This window comes from Abramis brama (genome assembly GCF_963993115.1).
Source record: "Abramis brama genome assembly, chromosome: 15".
NCBI lineage: Eukaryota > Metazoa > Chordata > Actinopteri > Cypriniformes > Leuciscidae > Abramis > Abramis brama.
The window spans coordinates 32,402,258-32,417,456 of NC_139977.1; the positions used below are offsets into that span (position 1 = coordinate 32,402,258).

Below are 15,199 nucleotides of genomic sequence, written 5' to 3' on the forward strand. Positions count from 1 at the left end.
GGTAGTTTACTCAGCCTAGGTCGAACCTTGTTGGCAATGGTATATTTAAGTGTAGTGTGAAATTGTGTTAGAATTTGATCTGGATTTTTCAGTGACATCTCATCGCTCCAATCAGTAGCACTAAATTCCGCATTGAACTGCGGTAAACACTGCACAACAAAGCTCTTACTGTACGTACATCATGTTTGCATTGGTGAAATCCTTAGTGAGAGTGCAGAAACTGCGTTGCAATGATAAGATCTTCATTCACGTGATCAACAGGCTTACACTGAAGTCTCACAGCAGTGGGCGTTTACACTGAAGTCTCACAGCAGACACGCCCCTTCAAACAGAGTGTTCAAAGCTAGGAAAAATGCCTTTTATTTCTAAATTATAACAAATTTTGATCTAAAAAACATACTACCATAATAAGGGCACCCCAGGAAACATTCTAAAATAATCCATGCAAGGGCACCTTTAAAGTTTCAGTTTCAAATTTTAATATTTGGTGCGCATAATTCTGAAGGCCACTCCGCCGCCAGTCTTAATAGTGCGGCCTTTACGATACAGTTCATAATTTTCAATGGAAAGAAAAGAATCAAGAATACTGGGAGTTAACCATGATTCTGAGATTGCCATTACATGTGCCTTCATCTCCGCAAGTATGATTTTAAATTCGTCTATTTGAGGGACAAGGCTTTGGATGTTTAAGTGGCAGATTTTAAAGCCTCTGGTGCTACCAAGTTGACTTATATTAGTTGGACTTTTTCTTGGGTGAAATGATCTTCTTTGTGCTTTTACTGTTTTGACTATCGGACAAAGAGAAGATGTTTTGAAGGGTAAAGTCGGAAGAGATGGAAAAGTGAGAGTCGGAGCTGGAATTCTAGAATGGGGTAAATAGTCTCGTTGTAGATAAAAGCATACACTGAGGTTGCGGTACAGCAGTAAAAAGTCTGTTGCAATTTGCATGTGCATATAGTCCCCATAAATGCAATATGCCTAAAGTTGTAAAAAAAATAGCAGTAGCAGTTCAGAGCCCCCTGCAACTGCTACCGCTGCTACTACCGTCGCCCATATTGTGGCACCGATTGATCAGAACATGTGATTAAGGATTTCTATGGCAGGGGTCCCAAACCCCCAGGCCGAGGAATGGTACCGGTCCGTGGGACATTTGGTACCGGGCCGCACAGAAAGAATAAATAACTTACCGTATTTTCCTGACTATAAGTCGCATCAGTCAAAAAATGCGCCGTGAAGAAGAAAAAACATATATAGCCTAAGTCGCACTGGACTATAAGTCGCATTTATTTATACATTTATTTCACCAAAAAAAAAATGTTACGGACGGGACAGTTCTCCTTTAAGGATGTGAGCGCTCTGTGAAAGTTTTAAAGCATTCTTTTAGTGCCGCTTTCAGAGACCTCAAGCAGAAAGCACAATGCCTGTCTTTAAATTTAATTTCGTTTTGTATTAATTGTATCTTCATTTTAATCAATGTTTCATCAACCAATTGTCTGGATTAAATAAATAAGAAGTATATTAGGCCTTGTCCACACGGACACGGGTATTTTATAATTTTATAATGACTTTTTTGGCCGTTCGTCCACATGGAAACGCAGTATCAGGTCACTGAAACCGAACATTTTTGAAAACCCCTGCCAGGGTGAGGATTTTCAGAAACGCCGGTTGCAGTGTTGTCGTGTAGACAGTAAAACCGGGGTTTTTGCTTCTGATTGGCCAACGTGGCTTTACGATCGCCGCCTGCTGGTGTGGCATGCTCTTGACAGCGCGTAATAGCGTGTTTTTTGCATTTTCATGTAGGCAGAGATTTCTTTTAAACCGAGCATGTGTGGATGGGATTTTTTTAAAACGCCGTAGGAAAAACTCCGGTTATAAAAATATCCGTGTCCGTGTGGACTTGGCCTTAGAAAATAAATAAATCACGACACGGAGGCGCCGACGCGTGAGCCTGGAGCTCGTCTCATTAATGAACTGAAACTCAGCGTATAAGGTACTTGCCTCACAGACCTGAGGCATATATAGAAAGCTTGAAATGTCTACTTTTAAACAGAACAATTCAAAACGAAAGAAAACTGGTTTATTAGTAAACAATTAAAATGTCTCCTGCTATATTTTACATATTCATAATCATTAATTTTGCCGGTTCTTTGTGAGAGCTTTTAGGTGCTTTATTGGCAGCGCCACCGTTACATGTTACATGAATGCATCAGCACTGAAAACATGGAGATTTTTTTTCTTTTGGGGGGCATTTTTTGTGTTCAGGCTTTCTCAGTTGTCTTTAGGCGCGATGTTACGAGGACGCTGCTAATAAAGTTGCGAGTAGGCCTACACATTGGATTCACGTTTATTATTATATTTTAAAAATACCCCAGTTTTTATGCCGGTCGTATCATTTTATTTTGTTGTATTTATCCGCCACACCTTAAAGGCCGGTCCATGAAAATATTGTCTGATAATAAACCGGTCTGTGGTGCAAAAAAAGGTTGGGGACTGCTGTTCTATGGTATGTTGAGTAAAAGAAAATGCGTGGTTTGGAGGAAATGCGTAGATGGACGTTACTTGAGGATTTAGAGAGATAAATAAAGGTAACATAGAGGTAATCTAAAGGTACCTCATATCGATATTTAACGTGTGGCATCAACACATCTTCTTGTTTGACGTTTGATCGATGCATCGATCCATATTGATGTATTGTTACACACCTACTCTGCAATGGCTTCCTCTCGCTGCTTGCGTCAAGTTCAAGGCATTGACCCTTGCTTACAGATCTACCACAGGCTCAGCTCGCTCCTACTTTCACTCGCTCCTACGAGTCTACATCGCTACCAGAAGTCTACGATCGGTCAATGAGCGCCGGCTCGTGATACCATCACAGAAAGGCACAAAATCACTCTCCAGAACATTCTCATTCACTGTTCCTTGGTGGTGGAACGATCTCTCCACCTTCATCCGGAATGCAGAATCCCTGACAACATTCAAAAGACAGCTGAAAACTCATCTCTTCTGTGAGCACTTAACCTCCTTAAAAAATAAATGAATAAATAAATTATATCCTTTCCTTCTATCCTTTCCTTTTCTTTCTTTTAATCCCTCCCTTGCTTAGCTACTCTAAGCAATGTCTGAAACTTTGTATTTTGAGCACTTCTTACATTGTTTGCCTCTTCATGATGAATCGCTTGCTTTATTCCTCATGTGTAAGTCGCTTTGGATAAAGGCATCTGTTTAATGAATAAATGTTAATCTTCCCACAGGAGAAGCAGCAAGCAGGAGGAATTACTCCAGGAGAAACTACTGACATACTATTGTAAAGATGGAGATAAAGGAAGAACCCTGCAGAATAAAAGATGAAGATACAGAGGAACAAATAGGTTGGTGTTTTCCTTCATTCTCTTTAATGACTTTAATAAGCTGAAAAAATGACAAATTTTTTTCTTAATTGCGACTGACCTAGGAAATTATGGTTGTTCTCATTTCTCATTCTTTATTTGAATTTTGACAATTGTATGTTTATTTTAGACCCAATGGAGGCGAATGAAGACAAACAGCATCAGTTTCAAAACCCTCATTATTCCTCAAATGAAGATGGAAACATCATTTCACAGACTGAAACGTGTTTCACACAAAAACAAGCTGGAAAAATTGAAGTCAAAGGATCTTTCACCTGCTCTGAGTGTGGAAAGAATTTAATAGATAAATCAGACCTTAAGAGACACATGAGATCTCACACTGGAGACAAGCCTCATACATGCACTCAGTGTGGAAAAAGTTTCACTGAAAAAACAAACCTAAATATACACATGAGAATTCACACTGGAGAAAAACCTTTCACATGCTCTCAGTGTGGAAAGAGTTTCATTCAGAAAGGAAACCTAAATATACACATGAGAATTCACACTGGAGAAAAACGTTTCAAATGCTCTCAGTGTGGAAAGAGTTTCATTCAGAAAGGACACTTAAATGAGCACATGAGAATTCACACTGGAGAAAAGCCGTTCACCTGCTCTCAGTGTGGAAAGAGTTTCATACATAAATCACACCATAAGAAACACGTGAGAATTCACACTGGAGAAAAACCTTTCACATGCTCTCAGTGTGGAAAGAGTTTCATTCAGAACAGTAATCTCAACATTCATCTGCTCCGTCACTCTGGATTGAGATCATTCAGCTGTGATCAGTGTGATAAAACATTTGTTGTGGAATCAAGATTAAGACAACACCTTAGAGTTCATGCTGGTGTGAGACCTTATATGTGCTCTGACTGTGGGAAGACCTTCACTACATACAGTGCCTTACAAATACACCAGAGAAATCATACTGGAGAGAAGCTGCACCAGTGCTCTTCATGTGGAAAGAGTTTCACCCTATTATCTAGTCTACAGAGACATAAGAAAAAGAATTGCCCGAAGTTTTCTAAAAATGAGCAAAGTTCATGTTCAGATCAATCACTTACAAATAATACACTTACAAGTAAATAATTTGACATTCAGGTTAAAATGGTCATGAACTGAGAAATCAATATTTCCTTGAACTTTTGACATGTATAAGAGGTCTTCATGCTAAAAGAAAAAGTAAAATTTCCTTCTTAGTCCAAAAATAGCTTTATTGTAACCAAGCTCAGCGAACGACTTGTTGTGGAAAGTGCCTAGTAAAACTATTGTGTCGCCATAAAGCGATTTGTGAAGGGATGTTTTGTTTCTTTGTGGAGTTTATTTTAATTAATTGTGCATATGAGGCATTTGTGTAACAGTAGAAATAATAGTCTATTAAATCATAATCCATATTTCAAATAACTTGTTTTATTTTGACAAACAATTTAAAAAAAAACAATATAAGGGTTCTCGTGTTTAAGCTGATTTTGTGTTGTCTCGATCCTCTGAATAACTTGCATGAGCTTCTATGTATGTAGTTATGGCAATAGTTTGGCAGCGCCACAGACGTTCTTCTAGATGGCGCCATTTCCTTTCATTTCAACCACGTGATCTTGTTGAATCCATCGTGATTCATAAACAAGTCAACTGATCCAATTCACTGTTTAAGACATTAATTTAAATATTTATAAGGAGAACCCTACATCTAAATGATTCTAAAGAGTCTATTGATTTTGATTAATCAAAAAAATTAATCAGTGGGGGGAGGGGGGATGTAAATAGATAGACTATTCTAGAACTTCATAACTTCAAATAACTATATTTATTTATACCGAACATTTTATATCACACTGTAACAAGTAGGGGAGCGCGGGGCACAACGTAACATGTTGTAACTGCGTTACAATGTGCCCCTATTAGAAATATGCTATTATATAGTTTTATTAATTTTATTGAGAAAACGTGAGGAAAAGGTGAAAGACTGAGAGTCAATGTTCAGAAATTACTAATTATTTATTTGTTTTGAACTATGTTGTATAGGCTAGGGTGTTTTCCTGTGTTCGTAGTCAAAACTCAAAAATGAGTTTATATTTAATTATTAAAAAATTGCCATTATTTTATATGAAAAAGTTTTTGTTATTGTATTTTATTTAGAAAATATTTTAGTTTGTCTTGTTTTTTTATTTTTTTTATTAGATCAGATAACAGTTTAAGCTGTCATGTCATGTTACAATGTGCCCCTCACATGTTACAATGTACCCCACCTATGGGGCATATTGTCACATTTCACTTCCATTCTTTCGGGGTATATCCAGAAAAACTAGACATGTGGGAAATTAATGTGGGAAAAATAAATACTCTGAACCATAAGTAGATTTACACAAACTGAGAAAGTCAAAAAGCGTTACTTTGTGCCCCGCTCTCCCCTAGAATTAGGTACTGTTCCTTTAAGGAGGAACGCACTCTCTCACTCCCTCACTGACGAGTGGGCAGTCGGTAGGAGGAGCGCGAGCTATGATCATTGCATGTATTCGTGTAAAGCCTGTTTTATATTTATGTTGCTCATCTTTTATTTCTAATCAGTAACGCAGTTGTTACTGGAGTGTTTTGCAAACTGCTCCGTGTGTGCGTGGGATGGACGACGCTGATAATAAATAACCACTGTGGAATTTCAGATACGTGAGTCTTAACCCTTGTTTATACTTTCGCCTGGTTCCAGCGCGAGTCTCGGCAGACTGCGCGCGCACCTCCGCAAACGGACGAGGCGTTTATACTCGACGCGCTCGCCGTTGTACTATTTGTGAACGACAGGGGGCGACTCAAGTGATTTCCCTCTTAACCATCAGGAATCAACGGTGAGAAGAAGAAAGGTCCACGTGTGACAATGTTTATTTTAGTACGTCACCACCAATACCGCACTACAAAAAGAATTGTGTAAAATCCAGTAAACCCTGAGATTATTAATTGTGACATTAGAACAAAATGTGTGGATATAAAAACATGTATGTAGGCTATACAAGTAAATTAACAATCTCTTAAATATTTTCTAATTTCACTAAACATTTCATTAAGTTTCATGGACATTTTATAAAACATGGACCTTTATTTTTATTAAAATGGCTTATTTCTGTTATAGGCTCATTTTGTAAATGTAAGCAACTAATTTAAGACACACAAACTGGGTTCTGGTGCGGTGAGACGTACATGCTCGGCCAGATTCGGCTCGAAATCGTGCATCTGCGAATGCGGAACCGCACACACTGTTACCAAAAAAGCCGTGCACACCGCCAAGCAAAAGGGGCCCTGTCCCAATGGCACACTTCATACGGACTTTCGGTCTTGTGGACTTAAATTGCACGTGCTCGCCAAGTCTACGAGTCCGTAGGCCGTCCCATTCAGCATTTTAACGCTCTGAAGTGTGCTCAGCAGCGCCCCCTTTGTACCCTTGAAGCGGTCTTCCGCAAAGCCCGTATAGATGCAGGCTCCACACACTTTTAACTACCCAGGAAATCCTTGCGAAAGGCCATTCAGACAACGGATGGGAGGAGATTTCGCTCACGTATAAATGTTGACATGGCTGAGAAGAAAATATTACCGTTTTTATGACCTAGATGCACATTTTACCAGTTGTTACCTACAGTTTATACAAACATTATGGTCATCGAGCAGTGGTTGATGTCTCAAACATAATAATAGTGCATTGAATAATATGATCGCATTATGATTCATTAAATAAATAGAACCGAATGTCAGGGCTTTACTGAGTCATATGTAAACATTAGAATATTAAAACCTGTAAATTCATCTGAAACTCATGCACATTTTTTTATTATGTGTTAAAATTGTAATATTAGTTTAAATGGAACATTATGTTTTATTATGTACAACTGTATACATCATTTAAATAAGCATGATGTATCTATTGTCTAATGCCCAGGTGGCATGCACAATATCAAAATATAGAACTGTAAAATTAGGCTGTGTAGTTCACATGGAGATTAGACGTCGGAGCGCAAAAATGTGATTTCTCCTGTCCAACAACAACCAGACCGTTATTTCCGGCTTGACGATCGAACTTGTCCCAAAAATACCTCTCAATGCGCTCTCATGGACTCGTGTCAAGGGCCCTTTAGCTCTGCACTACATGACGTCACCAAAGTGTGGACTCTGAGGAAGTCCACAAGTCCGGAGTGTGCCATTTGGGACAGGGCCATGGTGTCTAGCGCACCCAACGCGCATGACCGTCCACACCGCAATGATGTCATTTTTGCCGTGCGCACCTTCGCGCTTGTGCGGACACGGCGAGTATAAACCTGTTCTTAGCCTAAACGTGGCTACAGCCATTCAGGCTAGCTATCCGGCCCCCTCTGTGTACAACATCTGTAACGTTGAAATGAGACATTCTATCTTATTCTCACTTTAAATCAAATATGGAGCATTGCTGCGTCTCGGACATGTTATAAAATTGCGGCGCCAAATTTAATATACGTTCAACTTGTAACCATGGTTTTGATATACACATCGGGTTGTTGATAAACAACTGAACTCTCCACAACAAAAAAAAAAAAACAATATTTTGGCAATATATTGGTGTCTTCACTCACCACGTCTCGTTTTTAACATATTAAAATTAAGGCTCTTAACTGATTGAAAGATAAACAGCACATTCTTATATTGTTTAAGCAGACAGATTTCATTGAACATTAAAGGAGAACTCCGGTCAATTTTAACATTGAGCTCATTTTTTTGTAAATTTGGAGTGCTGTCAGGACAGAGAACAACGACAAAAATCGGTGTTGCCTACACCGTGTTATCCTCTTTTTAAAATTTGCACCCTGTTGACTTAAATGGGGCAAGTTTTAAACCTGCTTTTAGTCTCTTAACATCCTTGATGTGTCATTACAAGTGCCCAGCCACGTGAGTGATTCCTTCAGAGTGAACACGGTGAATCTGACTGCAGTAGATGTGAAAGATATGAATAAAAATGAAGTTAATTCGGCTAGCGCACATACCTGTATTTATTTCCTGTTTTCGGTCGAAGTCCACAATAATCGATTGTCGAGTTCTCCACTGTTGCTTAGTTACTATGATCACGCGCGTAAACTCGACAATCGACTACTATGGACTTCGACCGAAAACAGGAAATAAATACAGGTATGTGCGCTAGCCGAATTAACTTCATTTTTATTCATATCTTTCACATCTACTGCAGTCAGATTCATCCGTGTTAACTCTAAAGGAATCACTCATGTGGCTGGGCACTTGCAATGACACATCAAGGATGTTAAGAGGCTAAAAGCAGGTATAAAACTTGCCCCATTTAAGTCAACAGGGTGCAAATTTTAAAAAGAGGATAACACGGTGTAGGCAACACCGATTTTTGTCGTTGTTCTCTGTATTGACAGCACTCCAAATTTACAAAAAAATGAGCTCAATGTTAAAATTGACCGGAGTTCTCCTTTAAGTTAAACAACATTAATAGTTAGCAAAAGAGGGCAAGGTTTTAACTGAACTATCCATAGGTTCGAATACAGATAATAGCCTACTATGTGTGTCTAAATTACATTTTACAACATTTTCTAAATGTGCTGCTGTAAATTATGCAACAGTCTAGCGCCAGAAATAACTGTAGTTTTATGTAATTCTCATCTGAATGGCAATCTATTCATTTGTCTCTATTTTGCACACATTCCCACATTTAATTGATGTCTGATGACAGCAATCAACCTTTAATTCACTTAATCCATGAATAATTGAGAGTGATTGTAAGTGTGATGATCATCTGCTAAATGAGCAACAACGACCACAATTCACTCCTTCAGTCAGTGAAGCTCCCACAGCCGTTCATGAGAGTTTAAATGCTGGGGAATATTCCCATCTTCCCACAGGAGAAGAAGAAGCAAGCAGGAGGAATTACTCCAGGAGAAACTACTGACATACTATTGTAAAGATGGAGATTAAGGAAGAACCCTGCAGAATAAAAGATGAAGATACAGAGGAACAAATAGGTTGGTGTTTTCCTTCATTCTCTTTAATGACTGATAAACTAAGGGACTGATCGTTTTTTATTTCTGTTCGAGTTTTGAGATCTGTAGTCAAAAAAGACTTGACCCTCCCTGCACCAACAATTATTTTTTCTATGACCCTCCAAAATGATTGTGAAAAAAGGCAAGACCCTCCTCTATAATTTATTGATTACTTCTGTACTGGTTTGCACTTGGAAAGATGTTCAGATAGCCATTGTTTTTTTACAACCATGACAAATGACTAAACGTCTGCTTCCTCATCTTACTATGGCTGTAATGATAGACCAAACCTACGATTCGGTTCGTATCATGATTTTAGATTTAAAATGTTTTTGGTGCTGATGCGGTGGTGACTCGTTCATGTAAAATTTAAGGGTGGCGCTGCGAATAAAGCACAAAGAACCGGCAAAGTAATGATTATGAATATTTCAAATATACCAAGGAGACATTTTAATTGTTTATTAATAAACAAGTGTTTTCTGTGTCAGTGTCGGCTGCAAAGATGAAGTTTACAATACTAACTCGCGATCTTCGCAGTAGCGAACGCGCCAGAGAAAAATGCACATTTCATACGGATTACATAAGCAGAGAGCAGTCTGTTTTCTTTAGTTTTTAATTGTTCTGTTTAAAAGTAGACATTTCAAGCTTTCTATATATGTCTCAGGTCTGTGAGGCAAGTAGCCTACCTTACGCTGAGTTTCGGTTCATTTATGAAACAAGCTCTAGTTCACGTGCCGGCGCCTCCTTGTCCTGATTATGTTGCCTGCTATATTTACTTATTATTTATTAAATAAATAAGGCAATTTGTTGATGAAACATCGATTCAAATTAAAATGCAATTAATACAAAACGAAATTCACTTTAAAGAAAGGCTTTGTGCTTTCTGTTTGAGATCTCTGTGAAAGTTTTAAAGCCGCTTTCAGAGCGGTCACGTCCGTAACAGAGAACTGTTACGTCCGTAACATTGTTTTTTCCTCATAAATGCAAACACGAAAAATAAAATAAAAATAATATTTTATGTTCTGTGAAGGCCGACCCTTCTTCATCCGGTATTATTTTTGTTTTGCACAGTGTAATTCATAGAATTCCTAAAAAATATTTTGCCAATATTCAGCGAATGTCATGTCCATAACGCTGGAATTGCCCAATTTTGAAGAATTTATCCTCAACTAGTTTTTTGGTGTAGGTCTACGTGTTTTATTACGTTAACTTAAAATAATACTAATAGTAATTTAAAGATGTGGTAGCATTGGATTTGGACGGGATGGATAACTCTGGGAGTTGGAAGGGGTGTGTCGCGATTCCGCCTTCTCACACCGCGACACAGGTTCGTGGATCTGAGTGTGGCGATTTAGGTTTCATATCGCATATCGTTACAGCCCTACATATTACACGTCATACTCCACTGTTATGGTGGCAATTTCAGTAGATGTACTCACTAACATTTTTGTGGGCACAATAAGCATGAAAACTAAATTATGGTAGTATCAGCTGCAGTTCTGGCACCTCATTCCCAATACTGTAAAACTACATTCACATCACATGTTAATGCAGCGGTAGAGTTACACTCACAGGACACTGCACTTATTCGCAATCACAAAAGTTCATTATTTGCTTGTGCTTTAAAGCTTTGCCGGGTAAACGTGTCATTAGCGTTCTGTTCTGACATGATGCATTATTTCTGAGCTCGCGCGCAAACTGTCAAACAGCGCTAAATTGTATTTTTGTTGGGTCAGACCCGTCTGATAGCGATGGGAGACTGAGAGAGCTACATGGAAAAATATGCACCAAACAAGCCACTTTGAAATGTTACTGTTTTCATGAACAAAAGTTGGGTGACCCTCCCCCTAGACTAAAAAAAGTTGGATGATCCTCCCCTCAACAAAGAATAAAAAGACATGACCCTCCCCTATTTTCTTCCGGTGGTCCATTCCATAAATACCAAACGGCCCCTAAGTTTAATGACTTTAATAAGCTGAAAAAAGGGGGGGGGGAATTCTTAATTGCGACTGACCTAGTAAATTATTGTTGTTCTCATTTCTCTTTCTTTATTTGAATTTTGACAATTGTGTTTATTTTAGACCCAATGGAGGCGAATGAAGACAAACAGCATCAGTTTCATAACCCTCATTATTCCTCAAATGAAGATGGAAACATCATTTCACAGACTGAAAAGTGTTTCACACAAAAACAAGCTGGAAAAACGGGAGTCAAAGGATCTTTCACCTGCTCTGAGTGTGGAAAGAATATAATAGATAAATCAAACCTTAAGAGACACATGAGATCTCACACTGGAGACAAGCCTCATACATGCACTCAGTGTGGAAAAAGTTTCACTGAAAAAACATACCTAAATATACACATGAGAATTCACACTGGAGAAAAACCTTTCAAATGCTCTCAGTGTGGAAAGAGTTTCATTCAGAAGGGAAACCTAAATGAGCACATGAGAATTCACACTGGAGAAAAGCCGTTCACATGCTCTCAGTGTGGAAAGAGTTTCATACATAAATCACACCTTAAGAAACACGTGAGAATTCACACTGGAGAAAAGCCGTTCACATGCTCTCAGTGTGGAAAGAGTTTCATTCAGAAAACCTCTCTCAACATTCATCTGCTCTCTCACTCTGGATTGAGATCATTCAGCTGTGATCAGTGTGATAAAACATTTGTTTATGAATCAAGATTAAGATCACACCTTAGAGTTCATGATGGTTTGAAGCCTCATGTTTGTTCTTTTTGTGGAAAGAGTTTTTCACGACTACAGACTTTAAAAGAGCATGAGCGTATTCATACTGGTGTGAGACCTTATATGTGCTCTGACTGTGGGAAGAGCTTTGTTACATCCAGTGCCTTACAAGTACACCAGAGAATTCATACTGGAGAGAAACCGTACAAGTGCTCTTCATGTGAAAAGAGTTTCACCCTATTATCTTATCTACAGCGACATAAGAAAAAGTATTGCCCGAAGTTGTCTAAAAATTAGTTCTAGAACTTTCTAGAATTCTAGAACTTTATAACTCTAAATAACTTTATTTATACCTCACATTGTATATCACTCTGTAACAAGTAAAAACAGGTACTGTTCCTTTAAGGAGGAACGCACTCTCTCACTCCCTCACTGACGAGTGGGCAGTCGGTAGGAGGAGCGCGAGCTATGATCATTGCATGTTTTCGTGTAAAGCCCAGGGCTGGACTGGTAATCTGGCATACCGGGCAAATGCCCGGTGGGCCGACGTGCTTTTTGGGCCGATATATCTCATACTTTTTTTTCTTTTTTTTTAACGGCCCATAAAACTTGTACATCGGCGCCCCATTCGTTTTGTTTTGTTTAATTGACGGCACTGGGTTAGTGCCGGCCGGTGTAATGCATTGGTCAAAAAAAGTAAGCGTTCGTTTTTTTTCCACTGACAGACCAGCCCATGAAACGCGTAGATCAGTGGCCCATTGGTTGTTTTCTTGATTGACACTGGGCTGGCCCAATCACATCTTTAAACACCTCACCCTCTGGGCTTTGAGTGAGCGTGCAGTGTCAAGTGTGTATCTGTCAAAATAGTCTGAGAGATGGAGAAGAAACGCAAGGAATGTGCAGAAATAGCCTGAAAAATAGATACAGGCCCTTTAAGCAGACGCTGTAAAATGTGTCAAAATATAAATGTTTTCTGCAGCAGCAGGACCTTCATCAGCTCCAGTGGCTGATGAGGAGGATAGTGAGGAGGATCAGGACAGAGATGAGAAAGTGTAGAGTTCGCGCGCGGTAAGCAGAACTACTTTCAAAACACTTTGGCTATGAGTGTAGGAACCCATAACCCAGTTCCGCATTATTTCCACATCTGCATTGTTGACGATTACAGCAATTTACTAGAAGTTTAATGAGACGCGTTTTTATCTATGTTTTCCGCCAAAATAAAAGCTTGATGCAGTTTCCGTCAAAATAAAAGATCATGTGCTTATGTATTTCAAGTTTAGAAATTAGTACAAAACTAATTATGAAAGTTTTCTTTATTTTTCAGTGCATTTGTTTTACAATATATGGCTATTAGACTACTGTCATGAGATTAATATTATAACTATTATTATGTAGTAGTGTAATATAGACAGACACTGTTACTAAAAGAGGTTTGATTTTTTCTTTGTTTAATTTGCACACTGAATATGGGTCGGAGCTTTTAATTTTGAACTCTCAAACTGCACCAGATTGATGAATTTAATGCCCCCAAACCCCCCTAGAGGGACAGAGGTCCACCCACCACAGTTTTACCAAAGATCCCGTGGGAAACACTGGTATTGCTATTGCTATGCAAGCTTTATATAGCTTGTTTTTTGGATGCATCACTGTGGAGTATAGTTCGATTGTATTAATAAATTACAATTTTGTTCTTATTTCATCTGTTAACTCTCACTTGTTCCTACTCACTCATTACATGGCATTAGTGGTTTTAATGAATAGGAGTTGAACAAAAACACATTCAAGGGCGTGCAAAGATGGGTGGTGTTTATGATCATATGTAGTGGGCCAGTCTGGGCCAAAATGCCAGGGCCGATTTTCTGTCCCAGTCCAGCCCTGGTAAAGTCTGTTTTATATTTCTGTTGCTCTTACCCTGTTTTATTTCTATTCAGTAACGCAGTTGTTACTGGAGTGTTTTGCAAACTGCCCCGTGTGTGCCTGGGATCGACGACGCTGATAATAAATAACCACTGTGGAATTTCAGATACCTGAGTCTTAAAGGGATACTCCACTTTTTTTTGGAAATATGCTCATTTTACAACTTCCCCAGAGTTTAACAGTTAAGTTTTACCATTTTCGAATCCATTCAGCCGATCTCCGGGTCTGGCGGTACTACTTTTAGCATACACTGAAAAAAATTATACTTTGGATTAACTTAAAAAAAAAAAATGTAATTTGTTACAACTAATTTTTTTAGTTTCTCAAATTGAATTTATGATTTAGTTAAAACCATAAATTTTGATTTAATTTCAAACCAAAATTTTATTTTTTTCCAACACAACGTTTAACCTTAACCCAAAGTAATAATATCGTTTGTTACAAAGAACGTGTGTAATTTTTTTGCTTTGATACAACCTAGTGTTTTTATTTTAGAAAAACTTAACATTTACAATTACATCCAAGTGAAGTTTTTACTTTGAAATAATAGATGTAATTAGTTTCTTGATTTGGCTGAAACTATACATTTTTTGATGTTAATCAAAATTTTGCTTTGGTTCAAATTATTTTTTTCATTTTGGAAAAACTAATATTTTCAGTTTCAATAAAATAAATTGAATTTTTACTTTGGAAAAAACTAATAAAATTTATGTAATTTTTTTACAAGTTATTAGATTATGTTTTTTCAAGTTGAATTTTTTACTCAGAACAAACTATCAATTTTAATTATAACAAAGTCAATATATTTAGGTCAATATTATAATGCGTCAATAAAAAAGCCAAAGTTGCTCCCATATTCAAGTTTTGTTGTACTTCAGATAAAACTGAAAATACCTTGTTTCGGTCTGTAGCTCACTTTCCTTAAATAAAGACACAAAAATTAACTTCAAAAGGACTGAAATTTAATTCTGCAAGCATTATATATCTTTTAAAACATGTTCGCAGACCATGTAACATCCACAGCTTTGACAGTAAATATGGTTTGACCTTTTTCTGTAACAGCAATTAAGTGCAATACAATTTCTCCCAGTTTCTACACTGTACAAACTTGGCTAGATTAACATAAAAAAAAAAAAAAGTGCTTAAGAGTCCCACATCAATATTGAGCACATTACCAATCAATGAAGCAGTAAAATATG

The 15,199-nt window shown here is 37.9% G+C and overlaps 2 protein-coding genes across 5 annotated transcripts in view; both read left to right on the forward strand.

Moving 5' to 3' along the window:
• LOC311097525 (uncharacterized protein) overlaps window positions 1-12,380 on the forward strand; it is a gene marked incomplete at its 3' end in the record, with an annotated part of 48,151 nt that extends 35,771 nt beyond the window's left edge. Inside the window, exons 2-3 of the mRNA XM_084137280.1 lie at window positions 9,257-9,376; window positions 11,476-12,380. Of these exons, the coding sequence (XP_083993406.1) occupies window positions 9,319-9,376; window positions 11,476-12,380 (963 nt within the window). The 5' untranslated portion in view covers window positions 9,257-9,318. The remainder of the gene's footprint in view (window positions 1-9,256; window positions 9,377-11,475) is intronic.
• Window positions 1-15,199, forward strand: part of LOC311097516 (uncharacterized protein) — a 202,312-nt gene that overhangs the window by 93,729 nt on the left and 93,384 nt on the right. For 2 of the 4 annotated variants that reach the window (XM_084137256.1, XM_084137257.1), the window contains exons 2-4: window positions 2,767-3,005; window positions 3,252-3,368; window positions 3,517-5,548. The exons of the other annotated variants lie outside the window; for them this stretch is intronic. In XM_084137256.1, coding sequence (XP_083993382.1) covers window positions 3,311-3,368; window positions 3,517-4,475 — 1,017 coding nt within the window. In that variant the 5' untranslated portion in view covers window positions 2,767-3,005; window positions 3,252-3,310 and the 3' untranslated portion in view covers window positions 4,476-5,548. Of the gene's footprint in view, window positions 1-2,766; window positions 3,006-3,251; window positions 3,369-3,516; window positions 5,549-15,199 lie in introns of those variants that run through there. 4 annotated transcript variants of the gene reach the window in all.